Source organism: Cyprinus carpio, chromosome A12 (genome assembly GCF_018340385.1).
Source record: "Cyprinus carpio isolate SPL01 chromosome A12, ASM1834038v1, whole genome shotgun sequence".
Classification (NCBI taxonomy): Eukaryota; Metazoa; Chordata; class Actinopteri; order Cypriniformes; family Cyprinidae; genus Cyprinus; species Cyprinus carpio.
The window spans coordinates 19,725,644-19,749,693 of record NC_056583.1 but is presented as its reverse complement, the minus strand read 5'-3'; the positions used below and the strand labels follow the sequence as shown (position 1 = coordinate 19,749,693).

The window sequence follows — 24,050 nt, the reverse complement described above, 5'->3', positions numbered from 1 at the left end:
ACAAACAGCTTGCTGCATTGCCCCAACTTATCAGATTTTAACAGGTTGTTCTGATCATTGTTTACAAATGCTTTTCCATGTTTCATCCTTACAGCTGTTTTTAAGGACAAACGGATGGCATTAATTGGTGATTTACCTTCCCATGGAATATGGATGTGAGCTGCACATGTTTGAGGATGTTTCTCCATAACTATGTGCTATATGAAGTACATCTGAATGTGTGATATTCTCCTTCAGATTAGAGTGTGATTTTCTCATTCATTAACACCAGGGCTATTCTCAGGACCTGCTCATTATCAAGTGGGACCGCACTCATTAAAGGGCAGTTAAAGGGCAGTGCATGCTTATAAAGGGTTATAACTATTTTATTTTATTTTATTTTATTTTATTTTATTTTATTTTATTTTATTTTATTTTATTTTATTTTATTTTAGAGAGATAATTCTAAATTTAGACAGTTATTTAGATAATTGAGTATAAAAGCTGTTGAGTAAATCTCAATAGGTTATTTATTTATTTAAATTTCTGGACAGGTTTCTTGTATTATTTTATTTTATTGTATTCATAACTGAAATAGTTTAATATAATTTTTGGAGATTGTATAGTACTTAATAATAATAAGTGTTTTATTTGTAATAATGTTGATGATGGTATTAATTATTACTATTGATTTTTATTTTTTTTTTTTTGTTATTATCATTATTATTGTGGTTGTTGTTATTATTGTTATTGTTGTTATTATTATTATTATTATTATTATTATCAGGATAAGTTAACTAAATCTGAAACTAAAATGAAAACCAATAAAACCTGAAATACAAATTTAAACTAAAATAATAAAAACTGATTCTATCTCAGTCATACTAAAGTAACACAGTTCAGTCACATCATCATCATCATCATCATCATCATCATTATTATTATTATTATTATTATTATTATTATTATTTATCTGCTTGCTGAGTTATAGATAGTTCTGATTTTAATATAAATTATATTTTAATATAAATTTATGTTCTAAAACCTTTGCCCAATTTCCCCAACAGTGATCAAGATTGATTTCGTTGCACAGCATTTTAAGACATTTCATGTCTAAATTCTATCCGGCCTGTCCTACAGAGAGCAGCAAACAAGCTATAGGTACAAACATATGACCACAGTCTTTCCTCTCACAATCTTTTCATCACAGCTGTTCATTTGCAAAGTTCTCTGGGGGAAATGAAGATGTCTAATTCTACTGACAAGCCTAGAAAGTTTTCCGCCGCCCATGGCATTTTGAGTGGGAGGAGATCACACATTTATGGAAGTGTGTAATAGAATGATGGGGTCATTGGAGCTGTCAATCACTCGCACATTGATGGACTGACTGGTTGAGAGACCTGTCACTCAGCATGCAGTCCAGTAATGACATAGTCACTCAGGTGGAGAGAGTAACCTAAAGGGGTGGGGCAGAGGAGAAGACAGACAGGCCAGTTAATGGAGGTGTCTGTAAAATTGGCTGCTTTGGTAGAGCAGCTGGAACTGGAGACAGACAGCGAGAGAGACAGTGTATGGTGATTATGTCCAGAAGCACAGATAAACCTACATACGTGTCCATTCACTTTCATTACCTTAGATTGTCTTTTTGCTGTCCTTCTTAGATGTTTTTATATTATTTCTGTCTGTCATCTAGCTTTAGGGATTCCAGTCCCTTCCCTTTACACTCTAGGTAAATACGTAAAACCATCCAGTATTGACCTGTTATTGATGGATGCTGCTTATTTATATATATATATATATATATATATATATATATATATATATATATATATATATATATATATATATATATATATACTGTATATATATATATATATATATATATATATATATATAGTATTTTATTTAATTTTCATTTTATATGTTTAAATTGTATATAAGTATAAATGTATGTCATTTGACTCCTAGTTGTTTAATTTATAATTTAATTTTACGTTAGATAGCAGATACAGACTAATTTAATAAATAAAACCTGTGTACAGATATGGAGCATGTTGGATGCTACTAATAGAATATTTTATTTCTTTTTAGAGCGTGGACTGTAAATTTGCAATTATAAATTATTTAATGTTAATAATTAAAATAAAATATTAAAAATAAAATAATGTTAACAATTAAAATAATTATGTTATTTTGTTATAAAAAAATAAAAAAAATATGCCATTTTATTTTAGAGATCAGATTGTAAATCTTTACAGGTTAAATTCATCTTAATGTCTTAATGCAAACAAACCAGATGCAAGTTGTTTGAAAACGCAAACTCATTTCTGCAATAGTGATGCAACAGGTGTGCATTGAGGTCTACCTGTTACTCACTATCTGATGGATTTTGCTGGAAGGGGCCATTGACTCCGCAAGTGTATTGGCAGCTGTTGGGCAAGGAGCTGGCATATAAAGCACAGGTGAGGGCCAAACATGATTCAGATCTCTGACTGATCTCTACTCAGTAGGAGAGGCAGCTACCTGAGGCTATAGTCAGACTAGACAGAGGTCTGCATGTAGAGGCCATGTTGGCTTGGATTGCACAGTATGTTTGGTTTGGATTCAAACTGGTAGTGGGAAACTCCTCATCAGTGTTGTCAATAATGGTTCTGATATAAGCCAAAATCAATTGAAGGCAATCTTTTGTCTTAGCCCTTGTACTTCTTTTCTGTACACAAACCACACACAGTTTAATGGGACATGGTTTCTTCATTAGAAGCTCATTAAAGGTGAATTAAAGATTAGTCTTGAGATTCCTCTTCCAAAAACCCCCATCAGAACAGAATCCTCCAGCCGTCACAAACCCAACACTGCAAAACAGCTGTATGCTAATAGCACTAAACAATATATTTTAATGACAAAATAAAAAAGTCACTGAAGAAAAGCCCTTTCTGAATGGATGTATGTTAAAGAAGCTTGTTTCCGCCATGGGATAAGAATATAAAAAGGCAGAAGGGTTTTTCTTATTTATTTTTTTATTTTATAAATATTAGAATTGAGAGATGTATTGTAAACTTGGAGTTCTGAGAAATAAGAACAACAGTAAGATTTGTGATGTAAACTTGCATTTCTTTTTGTCTTTTTTTCTTGTTTATATATATACATAATATATATATATTATGTATATATGGACATTTTCTGACTTTACTGGGACAGGATAGTAGAGAGTTGACTGGAAAGCATTGGGTGTCAGAAGGGGACCTGAAGGGGATCGACAAATGACCTCGAGATGGGAATCGAACTTTAGTTGTTGTGAGCACAGAACTTAGAAAAAAAATGTTAGAATTGACACATGTAAACTTGTAGTTCAGGCTTATTTTTCTCATGTTTGCTACTTTTCACAATTGCGAGTTATTAATTGTGAGATGTAAACTCAGAATTTGGAGGGGGGAAAAAACAGTCAGAATTGTAAGACTTAACCTTGGATTTATTGCATACTGTTTGCTATACTGATCCTCAAGTGTAACCTCTTTTAAGTCGCAAGTCAATCCAGTGACCCAAGGACGAACAATCCTCTAGCTTCAGCTGTCAAATGTGCTGGCACTTGTGCTTTATTAGAAAAAAAAAAAATTGTCCATAGTGGAGATGAAACGGCGTGGGTTAAAAAAGGTGGTTGTCCGGGTATGGTGTGAAGTAGACTCTTAACCTATGGCAGTGACAAAGTGAAAAATAGCCATAACCTTCGACTGTGAGGGTAGTTTCTGAGTGCATGGACTTAATGAGCTCTAAAGACACACTAGTCCAGGGCTCACAGATTACGGCATTGCTAAAGTCTATGCATTTGTAATTATGCACCTAGTGCTGTTTGGCTTTAGCAGGAGAGAAGGTGCTAAATTACTCCCACATTGCCCTTAAAGACACGTAGAGCCTCATAAACATATAACTTCATAATTGTAATGAAAGAAAGGAATAGAAATTGACCATTGTTTGTCCTGTCCAAATAAGTAGAATAGTAGAATTAGTAGATATAATAGTAGAATAATAATAAGTCCATTAGAAGTACTCTCATCATTATAGCTCTAATCATTTTCATCTGCTCTTAAATGAAAATAGGAGAACGCCAAGAGTGCTTGGATAATAGCGTCCTGCATTCATCTCTACTCTGCTGCCATAGTTCCCATGATCCTCCTCTCACACTGCCTCTCTCCGGGGCTGCAGCAATTAGGACAATTATAACCTGAGTGATTGTTTCTGTTCTTTGTTTAATGGTAGCAAATTGAGAAGTTCTTCAGATTAAATAACTCACTGAGATATGAACACACACACACACACACACACACACACACACACACACACACACACACACACACACACACACACACGTTTACTTAGCTATCTAAATGGGGACATTCCATAGGAGAAATGGTTTTTATACTGTAAAAAAACTGTATATTCTATCGCTCTACACCAACCCTACACCTAACCCTACCCATTACATGAAACTTTTTTTTAAAAAAAAACTTTGTATACTTCATTTTTAAACCAGTTTTTCAAAGGAGGATGTCCCCAAAGGGATTTTTTGGAGATTTTGTCAGGTAAAGCTCACTTTTGGGTATAAATTTGTCCCCAGTATATGGTTAAGTAGGTACACACACACACATACACATAATCTTGTTCAGTCACCTAAACACAACTGCTGAAGACATCCACTGCATCCTTTATCTTAACGGTGTGTGTCCAAGAGTGTGGAAGAAACCCGATCAATATCCTTCAAAATGATGTACAGCAAGTTTATATAGTGTGTGATTGCTTTCAGTATACAGTCAATAAAATTATCATATGTATGCACAATAGTTGGGAAAATAATTTTTTTTCCAAATACCCAAAGTATACATGTCATTTTATGTTAAAAGGAATTTTCTAAACATGTAAAACATTTAAAATTGTATGTATATATATATACACATGCACACACACACACACACACACACACACATACAGTATATATGTATATATATATATATATATATATATATATATATATATATATATATATATATATATATATATATATATATATATATATATATATATGAACATACTATTTTTTGTGTGACATTTCCAGTCAAGCTGTAATTTAAACAAATTATGCAATATAAGTGTGAAAATATTATTTGTATTTATTTTGGATACATAAATTGAAATTAGCCAAAGGAGTTGGCTGTTTCATTCCTGCAATTTTTAAACTTTCACAATTTAAGATCACAGAGCATCTTCAAACACATTTTTTTGACTCTTGTTTGCATAAAGTTAAGCATCCTAGACCCCACAATCCTCAGCATGAGCATGTTGCTCTGCTCCCATAGACAATGAATCGGAAACAGCCACAAACCTCTGCTCATTCCACACCAGTGGTCACGTACCATTAAACTGCAGAGGTGGAGAGTGGTCGGGTCGGGCCCCCTGAGGCCCCAGACTGCTGAAAAATTAAGTCAGCGTCCTTCACCTTTAAAAATACATGGTCTGTTTACCAGCTTTTGGGTCTGTGTTGTGTGTGATGATTTCCATGCAGATCTTTTAGCTAAACAGACAATAAAGTTCAAAATGTTGATTCAAATATTTTGCCTTTGCATATCTAAATACAAAACTAAATTAAGAAAACAAAGTAAAAAAAAAAACCCAGCATCTCACCTGCTGAGCTGAAGTAAACAGTTGGCTGTAATCTGATAAACTATCTTCTGTCTCTGTTTTCTGACTATTTCAGGTGTGTTTGTATTGTAAGCCAATAGCAAATGTATTCTTCATTACTGTAATATGTTTCTGCGGGCTTTATAGAGACATATCTCTTGCTCCATATGAGATGAAACAGTTTCCATCCCTGCCGACACTCTCTCGAAGATGCCACCACCGTCTACTGTATTGTGGCATGAGATTTGCTTTCCATAATCATAATGCCATAATTTGCTTAGTGCAGACAGTCCACTGGAGAGATTTTATTCCAGCTACTGTGGGGAAATTAAAGCAGTTCGCCCACACACACTGATGCGCACAGACAGACAGAGAGACAGAGTCGCTGTGTTATCAGCCTTTGTGAAGTCTGTGTTTTTTTAGAGAGGGAGTAAGAGTGTGTGCATCTGGAAAAGTTCAATCAAGCCATCTGGACTGTAATTTATTTTCAAGACGTTACCTAGTTCAATCCTAGACATTTTCATGACAATCTATTACAAAGTTCAGTTGTTTTGACTGAATCCTTACAGACGTTCTCCAAAGACCTGGATGAAGTACAGATTTTACAGAGTTAGAAAGAGTGTGCGAGTCTGTGTCTGTTTATGTTGCACAATTTCAAGTACAGTGCAGGTGTTCTTGAAATTTTCAGATTTTGCTGTCATATAACAACTCAGTCACAACACAGACATTGTTTAGTTATAAATTCTGTCTAACACACGTTTTTTTTCTGTTTTTTATTATTTGTCTGTGTGTGTGGGTCAGACGACCGTGTCTCACTGTTGTATTAGAACCAGTTTTTTTTTAAGAAATGTAAAACTGTACTCAGAAGAATTTTATTTTTATTTTTTTACTGCAAGAACCCATTCTGTGTTAAGAGCCCCTTACTCATCTGCATATCCTAGAGAATCCTCTCTCATTAGACATGTACTTCATTCTTTTGGATGTAATACTTTAAGGAGGGGCCAGCTGAATGGGTGCAATAATGTTGTGAAATATTATTATATTTAAAATATCAGTTTTCTATTTGAATATTATAAAATGTGATGTTTCCAAGACACTAAAGCTTGGAATTGAAATACAGAAATCTCAGTATGAATTCCAATAACAATTACTGGTTGTTCCTGGTTTATTTCTCCTACAGAATTTTGGCAGAAACATCTGAGATACTTAAATAATGGAAAACTGTGTGAGGAGTGGGGAACTGGGTCAGAGATGGAGTATGTAAAAATATAGTCTTGTTTGCTATTTTTCCTTTTAGTGTGTTTAATTTTATATAGTACCCTACCTTCTACTATGCTTTAGGTGTACAGTATTTGTTTGCATGTCCAACTGACTTCTTCCACCTGTCATTCCCCCTCTCTCTCTCTCTCTCTCTCTCTCTCTCTCTCTCTCTCTCTCTGTGTGTGTGTGTGTGTGTGTGTAAACTTTGTCCTCAGGCTCCACAGACTATATGAAATATATATGTATGTGAATAGAAGACAGGCAGCAGGGAGGACACTGAGGGAAACACCTCAAGTGCAGAAGAATTCTGTTTTCCATCTCTGAATTCGTCTGTTCGTCTGCGGTAGAGTACTGTGGAAATCATAAGGCTGGTTTTTCGGATGCACCCTTATGTAGGCCATGTTAGGATTAAAATGATATTCCAGTGAGACGCTGGGAGCAAGATATTTACATATGAATGACGTATATTATTTGTTTTTGTTTAGAATAGCGTTATAGGGCTCTGAGAGCTTTTGGAGCAGGCCCAAGTTTGTTTGATGGGAGTGAAAGTAGTTTTCCTGAATATGAGGTGGTATGAGTTACAAGTCATGTGACTTTGGCAGAGACATAGACAAAGTGTTCTGTGTGTTTTTGGCATTCACTGCTTTGGCATCAATGTTAAAGTAAAATTTTCCGATGGCTCTGTGAGTAAGGGTCAGTATAATGCAGATATTTACAGCTGCTTTCAAAAGGTTTGGGTCAGTACGATTTTTTTAATGTTTTTGACAGAAGTCTTTTATGCCTACCATGGCTGCGCATATTTGATAAAAAATACAGTAAAAATTGTAATTTTGTGAAATATTATTACAATTAAAATATTAGTTTTCTCATTGAATATTTTAAAATGTGACATTTTTCTGATGGCATTGCTGAATTATCAGCATCTTCAGTGTCATATGATCCTGCAGAAATCATTCTAATATGGTTATCTGGTGCGCAAGAAACATTAGAAAACTGGTGTGCTGCTTAATATTTTTGTGGAAAAAGATTATTTGATGAATAGAAGAACAGCATTTATTTGAAACAGAAATCTTATGTGACATTGTAAATGTTTTATGGACACTTTTGATCAATGTAATGTGTCGTTACTGAATGAAATATTAATAAAAAAATAAAATAATAAAAAAAAAAACTTACTGACCCAAAACGTTTGAATGGTAGTGTAAATAATAAATTTAACAGCAAATGAGAAGCACACAAAATTGTTTTACCATTATTTTATTTATTTTATTAATTTCTGTATTTTTACATTTTAAATATCTTATACAATTTTACAAAATGCATTTGAATAATTAAATGTTTATTTTAAAAATAAAACAAGTTTATTATCAGTTGACGAGGCTTGTTAATAGATTTCTGAAAAGACAAAATATAGAGTTAACATTTCTGCAAAGCGTACATAGTTATCAGCTGTTGATATTTATCTCACAATGGAGAAACTAGTACAAATACTTCAATAACACAGTAAAACTGGAGCTGTTACCTTGCTACAGTAGTAAACGGCTGCCATTAGTATAGCCTACTCATGGTTCAGATCCAAAAAAACAATATGCAAAGAAACCACTGAACTTGAGTTTAGGCAAAGAAACATCCTTAGATTCTTGTTTCATGATTAGCTAAATACAGTGAATCTACCTGCTTTATTGCATGAGAATTTGCATGTTTATATATTTGTTTGTGGCTCTGTGTTTGTAAGCACATCACACCTCAGTTCTCTTTAATGAGTCATAATTGCATAATCGCTCATTATGAGAGAAAGCGAGAGAGATGAGCAAAGGTGCCCGTACTTTTAATAGAAACCACATAGCTTGGGTTTAATTATGGATGTTAACCCCTGGGCAGCACATATGTGTGTGAGATACTCGTTAATGAGTTAAGAAGTGTAATTCTCCACATAACGCTTGTGCCGGTCCTTTTTTGACACCAGCCACCAGGCCTCTTTTGGCTCCTCGACAACCTGTCGTCAAAACAACTACCATGGGAAACCCCGTCTGACCCCTTTAGTTCTGCACACTCACGATAACAAGCACAGGAGAAGCAAAGACACCATAATTGCAGCGTATCTTCTGAGAGCGTACACCCGCCTGTCTCGAACCCCTCCGGCAGGCTTTTTTAAAACAATCTCTAGAATTTACAGCTTTTCACCGTTTACGTCTAACGCCAGCGCCCATTAAGACTTGCAGTGGTAATCTGACTACTTTTTTTTTTCAAAGGCCTCTTTCCACCCACTGTCTCTTTCGTATCTGTCAGTTAAGATATGTATCCCATAAGCCCCTTTACAATTTACACAATTTGGTCCCAGAGTACTTGTTACTGGTTTGCTCATGTAAGGTTACAGAAGGGCATTATCACATCTTTTCTGCCATTTACTGCATCAGTAATAGAGACTGTGATATCTCCGCTCGGCCCCTTGGAGGCCCATCAGGGTGTTTGTCTGCTCCACTGACGGATCATTAAGGCTTTTAGTCGACCAGATCATTTGTTCTCTAATGAGAGGGAGAAACGCAAGCCCTGATACTCATCGATGATCAATGTCTTCTGCCTGTTTTAACTGTATTGCTCGTTCTCGGTCTCTCTCTCTTTCTCGCTGTCTGCATCTTTATCTCTCTATCAGAGATAAAAGTGGAGTTCGAAACGCTTGGGAACAATTAGCCTCACCCGTCTAATCAAATCTCTCATGCGCAAATCCTTCCAACTCATTTTCATAAAACTTTGTGAATATCCCAAACCATGCATCACATTACTGCCCCTCCTCCTCCTCGCCTGTGTCTTTCTCTAACTGGTGCCTTCATCTTTAACGCTATTGTAGGCTGTTTAAGACTATACAGTAGTTGAATTCTAATTTGCATGCTATTTATCCTAAATGGTATGCAAGATTAGGATTAATGTCTCCTGAATCATAGTACATGTCAAATAATAGGCCTGTCTCAAAATTCATAGATGGTGGAATGTTTCCAATGGATTTTCGCAGTATATGCACACTATTTTGTCTAATCGGTGTGCGCTTTTTGGAAATATATGGCTATCATGGCCCATTCAGTATAAAACCATATATATATATATATATATATATATATATATATACACACATATACATATACACATATACATATACATATACATATACATATCTATCTAAGTATCTATCTATCTAATATTTAACAACTGTACATCTGTATATATCCATTCACACATATCTACTCATCAGTGAAGACCATAATGGAAATATGCAAAATCTGTATTAATTTCTCTATTGCTTTTTTTCTCAATCGAGGAGCTAAAACTTGGATTGGTGAAACTAAAGCGATACCACAAACCGTCTGCCTAATAGATCATCCTGACAGTTTAATTTTAATGTTTGATTATCATTCAATCTTATAATTGTATTATCCAACCGTTCAATTAATTTGGTCTATATTTACACCCATGATTAGGATCAGAATCGAAATTGTATTCACTGGCTCTGCGTGTTGGAGTAGCTCTCCTGATATTCATCCAACAGGAATGGGATTTCAGCTCCATCTCCATCCGAGCATCTTTCCATTGGAGGAACGAATACTTAGATGTGAATGAGTGCACAGACCCACTTTAAATGACCGGACGTGACTATATGCTGTGTGTTACTACACATAGAGACATGAATAGAATTAATAAGAATGGTTCTGCTAAAATATGAAGAAATCTGAAGAAAGCACCACCCAAAATGTTTTAATTAAACTGTATATCAAAAATAAATAAATAAATACGTAAATAAATAAATAAAATACATTTAAATCTTTATTTTGAATATGCAAAATGCTTTTTTTATTCATCCATGTATTATGTTTTATTATACTTTCCTGATACACTTTTTATTTTTTTTATTTTTTTTTTTTTACTAATATTTGAGTTTATGTATATTTTTATTCAGTCTGGGTTGCTTTTGTTTTTTGAACTTCACACAAGACAACAGGCCATGTTTAGAATTCAATATGCAAATACCAGCAGCAGGCTGAGGGTGCGATATAGCAAGAGCCTGAATATTAGCTGGCCATGTTTACCTGGTGCATGCAGACCAAATAAACAGTTCCCTCTTCCTTACACTCTCTCCCTTTCTTTGCGTCTTTCTGCAGATGATGTTCCTCCATACTTTAAAACAGAGCCAGTACCGAGTCAGTTGCACTTGGAAAGGAACCGGTTGGTTCTGACTTGTATGGCCGAGGGTAGCTGGCCATTGGAGTTTAAATGGATCCACAACGACACAGAGATCACGCGGTTCTCGCTGGAGTACAGGTCAGTGTGTGTTTTCATTCATGTTAGTTGAAAACATAATGTCATTGATATGAGAATCAAAATATTACTGCCATGATTTCAGTATTCATAAATAAGGATTTGTGCACATTTGTACCTCTTAAAGTTGTTAATTTGTAAATAATTTACATTTAAGTTGCTGTCAATATATCAGTATTGTACATTTCCTTGTCTCTGCAAACACAAGTAAATGTGTCTGTGGTAGAACCACACTTCATGTAAAAATATATGTGAATATTCAAAAGATCCAGGTTGGTTTAGCTGTTGCTCTGGCCATTTTATTTCCCTTAACTCAAATAATATTATTTTATTTCTAAATATGTTGTGTGTTACTTATACATTTGTTTTAATCGTTTATTTACTTATTTTTATATTGATTTTAGACACTTTTGTTTTTCTTTACTTCTGAGCATAACTTCAAAGTTAGCTTTTGATGTGTTTTGGTCTCTTTCACACCCTTTATATATGCAGCTTTAGTAAAACTAAGATAGTATAAATTATAAAATAACCCTGGCAAAGTCAAATCATACCAATGGTTTACCGTTGAGAATAAAGTTTAAAGAAAATACAGTTTTATTAGGTTATAATCCTCATAATAGTTTTTGTGATTAGAACAGCAGGAATGTGATGACACATAGATCGTTCCGTCTTTATTTTGTGAGGCAGAGATTCAAAGGAATAATTATTTGGTGTTGAAAAGCAGGAATTCACTTTTAAAAGTGATTGTATCTGCTATTAAATGCACTCAGGTTATCCCATTCAGGCTTTTTTAAATGAACTAACCTCAGAATATAATGTAAACTCTGGAGCTGTGCTGAATGGAGTTTTAATTAAAAAGATGAAACTGGCTGATTAGAGCGTGGGACAGGACGGGGTACAGATGGTGTACTGGTCATTGTGCTGTTCTGAGGCTTCCCATTTATTCTCATGTTTACATTATTATCGCTAAAATCTGGTTACAGTTGAGCTCTATTTAATAATAATTTTGTACATGCATATTCAAGTTAAAGGGATTCACTCAAAAATAAACATTCTGTCATCATTTATACACCGTCATGTCATTCAGAACCTATATGACTTTGTTTTTTTTATGTAAATCATAAGATAAGGAATTTTAAATACAGGTTTGAGTGTTTTTCTGTTGGGACACCAGCATTCTTCTAAATATCTTCTTCCGTGTTCCACATAAAAAAGTCATACAGATTTGAAATGACATGAGAGTGAGTAAATCATGGTAGAATTTTCATTTTAGACAAATTGTCCCTGTAAGATATATTTTATGCAAATCGTAATATGCTTTATATATATATATATATATATATATATATATATATATATATATATATATATATATATATATATATATATATATATAAACAAATTAATAACAAGCAGTTTGAGACTTGTGACAAATTATTAACAAGTGCTTTGAGACACAGAGAGTTGTGAAAAATCAACATTTCAAACCATTTTTAAAGCAAAGTTAGCATGATAAGAAATGAAAAATAAGTCAATATATATATATAAAATGACCATTTTCCTTTTCATTTCACTCTGGTGTGTTGTGAATTAATGATTTGACTAAATTCCTGAGAAGAATTACTAAAAATGAATTATGTATATAAACATGGTTCTATCACAAAATATCTTAATTGTACAACATTCTCTGATTTCTGGTATTTATATGCTTAGAGTGATACATGAACAGAAAAAGTGTTATTTTATTTTATTTTATTTTATTTTATTTTATTTTATTTTATTTTATTTTATTTTATTTTATTTTATTTTCACAAAATGTAGTGTCTCTTCTTATTATGCCCAATTGGGACACCAGGTTATAAATCAGACACATCTAGAGGTCATGGAGATAATCAAAGGTCAGTATCATTGATCAGGACTAAGACTTGCTACTTTAATGCAAAAGAAACCCAGCTGAAACTCAGTTTTTGGATGTTCCAGACTTGTGTTTGAATGGGATGTCTCCTGTGTCACTGGGTCCTCCCCTATGACATGCGAAGGCATGTGAAAGTGGCAAGGTCAGCAAAGCCGAATGGTAATTCGGCAATGGATGCTCTTCTATGCAAATAGAAAGAGTGATGAATTGTCATTTAAAAGCATCCCAGCTCTCACAATGACCTTTCCTTTTCCAGTCCCCTGACACATAAGTATGTGTGTGTGCTTCTCATGTACGCAAAGGAGACTTTCCCAAATGAGCTCAATCAATTGCTGTCTGGCAGTAGTGTTGTTCTCTAATGCCAGCTCAGCTGACTCTGCTACTGTGGCGCTAATGACATCAGCCTGCCTGGGCATCCGATCAGCTGAATTTAAATGTGATTGTGTCATTTTTCAAAGTTAAAATAATTTCACCTACTCCATCTTAAAATAAAAGGCAATTAAGTCTTTCATAGATTGAGTTTCATGAAAATACAAGTTTTTTTAAAGCACTCTGACCTGCCTGAAACAACCACTATGTGTTTGCCAGCCAATGAAATTAGAATTGCTTTCGTCTAACTTTAAATTAAAAATTAAATTAGTTTACCTAAATATATACACCACCATTCAAAACGATGTGGTTAAGATTTATTTATTTATTTATTTGAAAGTCATTTATGATTTATTCAGCAAGAATGGATTAAAATTAATAAAAGTGACAGTAAAAATGTTACAAAAAAAGTGAAGATTTCTGTTTGTAATAAATGCTTAAATCAATCAATCAATCGATCGATTAATCAATCAATCGATTAAAGAAACGTTTTGAACCCTATTCATCAAGCAATCCTAAAAAAGACAGTCTTCAACATTAATAAGAAATGTTTCTTAAGCTCCATTTCAGCATATTAGAATGATTTCTGAAGGATCGTGTGACACTGAAAACTGGAGTAATGGATGCTGATAATTCAGTTTTTCTGTCACAGAAAACAACAACAACAACAACAACAACAACAACAAAACTTTTAAAATATATTAGCATAGAAAATATTTCATAATATTACTACTTTTACTGTGTATATATATATATTTTTTCCCAAACAAATAAATGCAGCCTTGGCGAGCATTAGAATCTTCTTTAAAAACATAAGAATTTGAAGTGTAAATTCAGTCATTGTCTTATAAGTCAAGATCAAAATTTATGATTGACTAATAGTTTTGCCTCTCCAATAATTTCCACCATTCAAATTGTAATAAAAGTACAGCCATAGGTTGGAATGTGCTCAGAAGAGTATAACATTTTTTTTTTTTTTTTATAAATATTGTATCTATTTAACTCCTGTTTCTGAAGCCCCTGGATAAAAACAATGCTGCTTTAAGAGAAATATTGAAAGATAATGCAGAAAGAGCAACCTAGTCTTTCAGATTAATGTCTTGCAGATATGTTTTAAGGCCATCCACACTATTTTTCACTTTCATCATTTGGATCTTTTCACCAGTTTGCACTCTCTGGTTTCTATTTCTTGTGCAGAAATCTCAGTAAACAAGTTCCTCTCACGGCTGAATCTCAGACCATATTTTCACATTAACAGGGACAATTTCACACCGGATCTGCACAACTTAACTAGAGTTCAGTGCAGTAATTTGCCTTGTCTGGAGGATGGCAGTGACAAGTTCTCACTGAGTGTTCTCACAGAAATTCAGTGAAAGATTCTATAAAATACTGCTATGCACACATTCTCATTGGCACTGTTTTAGTTTTTCACTCCATTTACACTCTTATCTACCTAGAGATAAATGCTAACACAGTATTTAAATGCTTTTAGAAGGAATTTTGGGAAGAAAGTGTCTGCTGAGGAAAGAGATAAGCAAAACAAATAGTGATGTAACAGTTCAAATTTCTCACAGTTTGGTTCTTATCACAGATCTGTCGTCACAGTTTTTTTATTTTATTTTTATTTATCTTTATTTCAGTTCTGCAAATACTTGGTACATTAAATTTTAGGGGTGTATGTTTAGGAAATTTGAAGCTCATACCAATAAATAAATTAAGACTGTGAACAGCCAATGCCATTAACTGTGTTATTTATATAATAAAGCAGCTTTTACAGACATTAAAATTCACCCAAAAGTTAAATTTGCTGAAAATTTACTCACCCTCAGGCTATCCAAGATATAGATAAGTTTGTTTCTTTATCAGACTAGATTTGGAGAAATGTACCTTACATTGCTCACCAATGGATCATCTGCAGTGAATGGGTGCCGTCAGAATGAGAGTCAAAAACAGCTGATAAAAACATTTGTTTCTTATAATCATGCAGCTTTTCACTTTAAGAGATGTTAATTGATGTACTGGAGTTGTGTGGATTACTTGTAGATTCTTGTGATGTTTTTATCAGCTGTTTGAACACTCATTCTTACGGCACCCATTCACTCCAATGGATCCATTGGTGAGCAAGTGATGTCATGCTGAATTTCCCTAAACCTGTTCTGATGAAGAAACAAACTCATCTACATCTTGGATGGCTTGATGGTGAGTATATTTTTATTTTTTGATGAACTGTTCCTTTAAAGGTATAGGTCACCCAAAAAACAAAAACTCTTTCATCATTTACTCACCCTTGTATTGTTCCAGATCAGTATGACTGAAAAAAAAAAAAAAAAAATCAGCTATTCTCAATTTTTGCAAAAATTAGTACTCAGATAGGAAAATAATTTTGAAATTTGTAGAGATTTGTAGAGAAGTCATTGACTCTTGGTCAAATAAGTTGTTCTCCAGTACTGAAATAAACAGTGCTTCACTAGCATGCCCATAAAAACTCTCTAAGCAAACATCCTTTTCTTATTTCAACATCCATGCCATTAGTATCACCACAACAGCAAGTACCACTGTTGTTTGGTTACTTAAAGGCTGTGCAATTCATCAACTATATGCATTACACTCCCAGCAAATTGAATCACCTGCAGCGTAGGCCTGTACAAAAAGACTTGCTTGCTTCCTTTCATTCCTCTTGCCTGAAACCATGCAATGTCAAAGACGGCACTGGAGCAGAAGAAGCGTTCTGCTGTTTTCTGTGTTCATGTAAACATTAGCGTGGTCTGTTGTGATGCCTTCTGGATATCTGTGACCCGATACCAACACACTTACTGAGAAGAGCTTTAAGTCCAGACAAGGCTAATGGATTCTCTTCTGCACCTGAAATATGAGACTTCCAACCAGTACTGTGTGTGTGTGTCTGGTGTTATATCTGTGTATGCATGAGTGCATAATCTAGTTTTCAGAAACCTCCCGATGGAATTGTTGCAATCTGACCTTACAGACATTGTTGAATATGTTCATAAGTATGCAGTTCGTGCCAGGGTTGTGCACCATTCAGAATTGTATTGAGAATGGGTTTTAAAATTCAACAGCTCAATTTGGATAGAATTGGAATTGAGGTAGCAAACAGAATACAGAATTATAATACAGTGCCTGCCCACACTTTCTAAACTTAAAACTATATTGAAAAACAATATATTTAATGTTTATTGCCAAATATGCATATATAATATATTTAACATTGTGTAGTATTGGGCAACACTAGTAAAATGACACTACCCTCTCGTGACACTATGCTGTGCTCACATGCTCTGATAATAAGAACTTTGTAGGACTATACTGTACATTATTTGGATAATTAAACTATAAATAAATAAATAAAAATCTGTTAAATCTGATTCTGTTGCATGGAACTGAATAAAAATGATATATTGATATTTAATATTAATATAGCTTCTGCCTAATTTTATTATTTTATTTTCAGTAAAAGTGTGGTTATTTTATTGGCTTTTTTATTATTCATTATCATTAAAATTATTGAATTAAATAATAAAAAAAAACTTACAGTATAATTTAATATAATTTAAGAAAATAATAAATAATTTTTAAAAAGCATTTTCGATTTCAGGTTTCGTTTTCAGCCAAGTGTATCCAAAATGTTCAGTTTCGGACCAGAATTTTCATTTCAGCTATTTTTAAGTGTCCAAAGGTTTCAAGGACACTGTATCATCCTGTTGTTGTCACTTTATGTCTGTCTGCTCATTTCTGATATTGATAATTATGTGTGTGTGTGTGTAAAGATTATATAATAAATAGTATATAATTATTATGAATTAATAATTATAATGATAATGTTTATATTTTTATTGTGGTTTATAAACTGAAACCTGATTTATTACATTTATTTTTTTTTTTTTTTCAAAATAATGAGCAATATTCAATGTTTAAAATAATTCATAAAATAGATAAATGTAAAAATGTGTGTAAGTGTATAATAATATGATTTTAAATAAATTATTACGTATAATATGTTTTATAAAATAAAACCTGATTCATTAGATATAATGAAATATTGAAATAATTCATTATATTTAATCAATTTGCATTAGCTATATTGACTATGGTAGGAAATCAGAAATGTATGACTAAATAATGCAGCCTTTATTGTAAATGATTAGTGAAAGTGGACCATGGTGAGACCAACCAGTACTCAAATGATAATCCATTTGAGCTTTAGTTATGCTGTATATATTCAAGCCTTTTCAGTATTTCCCTACATATTGATGTGCAGTTCTTTGACCTCTCCAGGGGTCTTACAACATCATTGATTCCCTGATGTAAATGTATTTAATTCAATAAAGGCAAAAAAAAATAAAAATCTCAACACCTAAAGAAATGCTGGCCAGTGATAGTCTCTTTAATTATTTAAGTCCACATAGTGTTGTATAAGCATGTTTGTGAGCATAAATAACATTCTCAACTCAACTCAACTCAAACTTTATTTATAAAGCACTTTCAACACCATGACTGGAATCAAAGTGCTGTACAGAGAAAGATTAGAGAAAAAAATATATAAAAACAAATGAAAAATAATAATACTAAAATAAAAGAAAAAAGAAAATCTGTGGCAGGAGACAGGCTATTGAACCAAACTATCAATGCTCAAGTTCTTTTCATGAAAACCTTTTCTTTGTCATCTTTGAGGAGTTGTTGAATAGCTTCTGCGAATAGGTTAAAGTCACGTTGAGGCAGACCACCACTTCATCCAACAGCCACGGGTTGCCAAGGCAACATCAGCACAGACGGGTGTCTGTTTGTCAGCAGGCTCAGTCAGGGGCGTTTGAACTTCATCTGCTACTTTTTGCTCCTGTGCTTTCTCGCTCCTTTCTTCTCCATTACGGAAGTCTAATTAAAGGGACCTGACATTGCGCTCTGTTGGCTGGAACATCAATCAATCAATGTCTGAAGCCTCGGCCCCTACTGACTCTCTTAACCTGCTGCACAAGCTCACAGCTCTTTAAAGGTTAATTATATTCATTAGAGAAAGAAGGAATGGGAGAGAGGAAGATAGAGAGGACGTCACCCTGAATATATGCCGCTTGTGATAGGATTTTATTCATCACAAAACTCTGCAAGGTTAAACTCAGAGTCACAGCACCACCTGTTAGAATATGGGTACTTCCACTCATTGCACACCACCTTAGTACTTCATGAAGTCTGGCTAAAATAAACATCATCCTAGGTTTTTATCTAACTTATTTGGTTTCTGCACATTTTTTCATACTGTAGGTACGAAGTTTTAAGTATTAAACATATTCATTTAAATATAATATTTTTGTGTTTGTGTGTATACAGAGATACATACATCATTATGAATGAATAAAATAAACAAATGTATATATTAATAAGCAAAAAATGACTGCTAGACTGCTTCATAGACAATATAAATTAAGCCTTTTTATATTTTTTTCTTCATTACATTATCTTTTAATTTTTAATTTTATGCCCTGTAAAACAAACCAAATTAATTATAATTCAGAAACATGCACATCATAAAAAATAAATTTTCTGAATTAATGTCATTATAAAAATGTGTGAGAATGAACACATTAAACTGATTCAAAGTGACAGTAAATGCATTTATAATGTTACAAAAAATTATATTTCAAATAAATAATAAGAAGATAAGAGATAATAAATGATTCTTGAGCACCAAACAATGATTACTGAAGGATCGTGTGACACAGACTGCGATAATGGCTGCTGAAAATTAATCTTTTCCATCACAGAAATAAATTACTTTTTAAAATATGTTAAAATACAAAACTGAAACAATATTTCAAAATATTGAAATGTTTTACTGTATTTTTGATTAAATTAATGCAGCCTTAGTGAGCATAAGACTTCTTTCATAAACATTAAAGAAATCTTACCGACCCCAAAACATTTAAACGTTAGTGTGTGTGTGTGTGTGTGTGTGTGTGTGTGTGTGTGTGTGTGTAATCAGAACACAGTCTTCTCTCGTTATCTAGTAGAGTTGAGCTGCATGTAGCGTTTGCAGCTTGCAGAGGTGACGGCAGCCAAATGTTTCGGGGCATGTGTGAAGCTTCGTCTTGCTATCAAACTAAAAAGTATACCTCCCACCAGCCCCCCAAACTTCCTAATTAGTCCATTAGCGCTAATATACTTCACACAAGAAGCAATTTACCATGGCTGGCAGGATCTGCAACCCGCTAACCTCATCGCTAATATCTTTTGATACTTCATTATAGTCTGTTAATAACAGCTCTCCTCAACTCTTGACTTCTAATAAGACGTCCGTCATTTAAGCCCTATACCACTCTGTTTCACCACTGCAGGCATTGTCCTCCACACCCACACAGTCTTAGTCTCGGGTTAAACTACAGGTCTGGAGTCAGTGTGGGACCAGATAATAGCCACTAGCAGCTCTTCTATTAATCTCAGACAGGATAGTAACAAAGAAAAACTGTCAATATTTTTTGTTAATTTTCTTAATATTCAAAATGGTATAAGGAAACCCCCCAATTTTTTGGAGTCAAAATATTTACTGAAAGGAATTCACTGGCTGTTCTGTTCTGTTCTGTTCTGTTCTGTTCTGTTCTGTTCTGTTCTGTTCTGTTCTGTTGTGTTCTGTTTTGTTAGTCTGTGGCCAGGCTACAAGTACAGCTTCTGTTTAATCTGTTTTTAATTTTTATCAAAAGACGATTTGTCTCTTCAAAGACATCAAGTCAGGACTTGCCTTTATTCCATATTTCTGTCATATTTACTGTAGCTTTGCAGTTTCTCCCATTTATTGTTATATTTATTGTTACAATATATTTGGTCTGTCTCCCCTCTTAAAATGTCTATGGTGTACATTTGTTGTGCTGCTTAAATCAGAGTGTATTATGAGGAAAAATACCATAAAATGGAAATTAATTTGTTTATTTAACACTAATGGTACAAAATGGCACTATATAGGGTAAAAAGCTATTTCAGACAGCAGTAGTTTGAGTGACTGATCACCTCCATGCCACGCCGAATTGAGGCAGTAATTAAAGCAAAAGGAGCCCCTACCAAGTATTGAGTACATGTACAGTAAATGCACATAATTTCCAGAAGGCCAACAATTCACTAAAAATGTTTTTTTTTTTTTTTTTTTCTTATGAAGTATTCTAATTTCTTGAGATGAATTGGTGGGTTTTTGTTAAATGTGAGCCAAAATCATCACAATTAAAAGAACCAAAGACTAAAACTACTTCAGTCTTTGTGTGCACTAAATTTAGTTAATACAAGAGTTTCACAATTTGAGCTGAATTACTGAAATAAATGAACTTTTCCATGACATTCTAATTTATTGAGATGCACCTGTATATCGCGATAATTATCGTTATCAAATTATCGCCCAGCCCTAGCTAAAACACTGACCTTCTAACAGTGTCTGGCTAATCAATCACTGTCGTCTTGTTTTTTTCCTGTGTGCATGTGTTTCTGTGTCCATCTCTCTATCATCCTCTGCTTTTTTGTTGACTTTTTCTTGTTTCTTATTCTTCACATTATGTTCTCTCTTTGCTCTCATTATTTTTCTCTCCTTCTCTCTCAGTCTCATTCTCTGTGTCTGGACAGATCTCTTTACTGTCTCTACTCCATTGTTTGTATTGATTGCCATCTGAGGTCAATGGCTTTTTAAAGCATCTAGATCGAAACGCAGTGTCTTCCTCATCTCCCTCTCCCTTTCGCATTCCTTCCCTCTATCACACTCATTTCTGTGCAGTTTCATTCTTTTATCTTCCTCCATCATTGATCCATGAGGCTGGAGAGCATTCTGGCCCGGTAATGTGTGGCCCATGGGCCTTCAGGTCATTTTAATTTGAGTTCAGGTCAGTCGGGCTGAGAGAAAATGTGGTTTGACTGAATTAAAACGGTCTGGAAGATGATCCGATTTCATCCACTTCACAATAAGAGGTCAATTAAAGTAATGAAGTTTTAGCTGGTTTATACAATAGAAAAAGCTGCACACTAGCAATCACATTCATTTCAACAGCAGCCACGTGAGATTTGAAATGTGCTATTTTGAACTTTTTAAACCAATTACATTACTATATAGAAATATTATATTATTATTCTTTTTTTTAAAGTTTTTTTGTTTTGAATTTTTTTGATTTTTTTTTGGTTGTTGTGTTGTTAATAAATTGCATTTTTTTAGACATCATTTATTTGTAAAAATGTTAAGTCTTCAGTGTCACTTTTGATCAATTTATCATGTGCTTGTATTACAGTAATAACAGTATTAATTTCTTTAAAAAATTACTGTAATTGAACATTTGAATGGTAGTTTTTTTTGTTTGTTTGTTTGTTTGTTTTTTGCTGTATCCTTTATAAAGGCAGAAATTCATTGCTTTGAGTGTTATCTGTGATGAAGTGTTATAATCAAATTTATGTTTTGTGTGATTCGGTCTTTCATAAATGAACAACAAGCATGTAATTAATAGTTCTGTGGTCTTAGTTGGTTTTCTGCCATATTGGCTATAATGCAATTAATGAGGGTCCTGGAAGAGGAATGTAAAACTACTGGGACTTGGTTATTTACTCACTCATAGGCCTCGCTTAAATCTCCCAACAGCTTTTTTACTTCCACAGTCTTTGTGTATGTCAGAGCGCCACCTACTGAGGGGAAGATGATAATGCAAACACATTTACATTCTGCACTGAATCAGAGGAATTCAAGGTCATCACAGTGAGATTGGAATATAGAACAAATATACTTTATAGCTGTTTATATATTCTCCCAGGTGTGCTCTATAAAATATAAGGAACATAAGTTGAAATGAAAAGTGCGTGCGAGAACCTGATGGTTTTGACAGATTACAGAGATGTTCGCTTTGAGAAGAATGGCAGTGAAGGAATGAATCAGAGTTATTTGTACAAAATATACATAAAGGCACAGTTGGCCATTACATCATGCTTGATGCATTTTCATTATTGTGATTTTAGAGAGTAAACCCACTATATTTTATCTCTCACAGGTATTTGATACCATCTCTGGACAGATCGCATGCTGGCTTCTATCGGTGTATTGTGAGGAACAGAGTCGGGGCGTTGTTACAGAGAAGAACCGAAGTACAAGTGGCATGTGAGTAACCATAGTAACTCTCAGCCACTTTGGATTTCTATGTTTGTTGGTCCTCGCATGTGTGATTGTTACAAGATGGTCAAATTGTGCCCTAGTGTGTGTGTGTGTGTGTGTGTGTTTCACAGGAATGGCAGTTGTTGGTGAGGTGGTGTACCTCTGTTTCATTAAAAGCTCCTCTGCAATGCCACAGCTGGTCCACTCTAACTTCCTCATTAGATTGATGAGGTTGTGTCGACCAATCGCTTCGCTCTCTCAGAATTTAATTCATTCCTCCGTTTTATAATCTGTTTAGCATGAGGAACAGCTGCCACGCTTGAACCAAGTGGCAAGTCTCTGGTGTTTCAAGCCAGATTCAAGTTTCACTGCCCACTGACCTCTCCTCGGCTGTTTCCGGTCATTATCGAAGTTTGATTTTTCTCTGGTGGAGTATGTGAGTGAAGCAACAGCAACTTCCAGTCTGTAATCGCTACACTCCTCGCTCACTTCCCGCTCAAAGACCGGAGTTCGATCCATAGAACAATTTGCGCCTGGTTTGCTGTTAAATTCTTTAAATAAGTATGTTTTCATACATCTCTCAACACACACAACATATATAAAAAAAAAAAAAAAAAAAAAAAAATACTACTTTTATTTAGCAAGGATGCATTAAATTGACCAAAAGTGGCAGTAAAGACATTTATAATGTTACAAAATATTACTTTTTCAAATAAATGTTGTTTATTTAAATTAAAACTTTATATTCATCAAATAATCCTGAAAAAAATGTGTCAGGGTTTTTACAAAAATAGGAAGCAGCACAACAGTTTTGAACATTGGTAGTAATAATAATAAATGTTTGATGTGCACCAAATCAGCACATTAAATGATTTCTGAAGGATCATGTGTCTCCAGTGGATATTAAGTAATGCCTGCTGAAAATTCAGCTTTTCATCACCGGAATAAATTACATTTAAAAAATACATTAAAACAGAAATTGCAATAATATTTTTACTTTGATTTTTGATCAAATAAATGCAGCCTTGGTATATAAGGGACTTCTTTCAAAACATAAAAAAAACAACAAAATCAGTTGTGTATTTTACTCAAAATTCTCTCTGTTTTATCATCAGCTGACACATTTGTCTATTCACTTTTGCAAACAGCCATGTGCTCCCAGTTAGCGGCCCATGCTGATGGCTGACTGTTGTCCATTTATTTAGGCTGGCTGACGTATAGGCCCATCGCTTCTTCTTATGGCCTTTTATATCAGGAAATGTGGAAGTACTTCCCTTCTGATCAAGATGGAAATACTTAGACCTTATTTGCTTTTCTCATTTCCCTTTCAAGCACCTGTGCAATAATTGACATCCAATTACCTTTCGTTTCTTTTGAAGGATAAAGTGAGAGAAATCAAATACAAGAGTCAATACACAGGGAACGACATTGTGAAAT

The 24,050-nt window shown here is 33.9% G+C and overlaps 1 protein-coding gene across 4 annotated transcripts in view; it reads left to right on the top strand.

Annotated features, from left to right (window-relative positions):
* Nucleotides 1-24,050, top strand: part of LOC109096312 (protein sidekick-2-like) — a 266,779-nt gene that overhangs the window by 173,438 nt on the left and 69,291 nt on the right. For all 4 annotated transcript variants that reach the window (XM_042768024.1, XM_042768022.1, XM_042768023.1 and 1 more), the window contains exons 2-3: nucleotides 11,061-11,220; nucleotides 22,513-22,619. In XM_042768024.1, coding sequence (XP_042623958.1) covers nucleotides 11,061-11,220; nucleotides 22,513-22,619 — 267 coding nt within the window. The remainder of the gene's footprint in view (nucleotides 1-11,060; nucleotides 11,221-22,512; nucleotides 22,620-24,050) is intronic.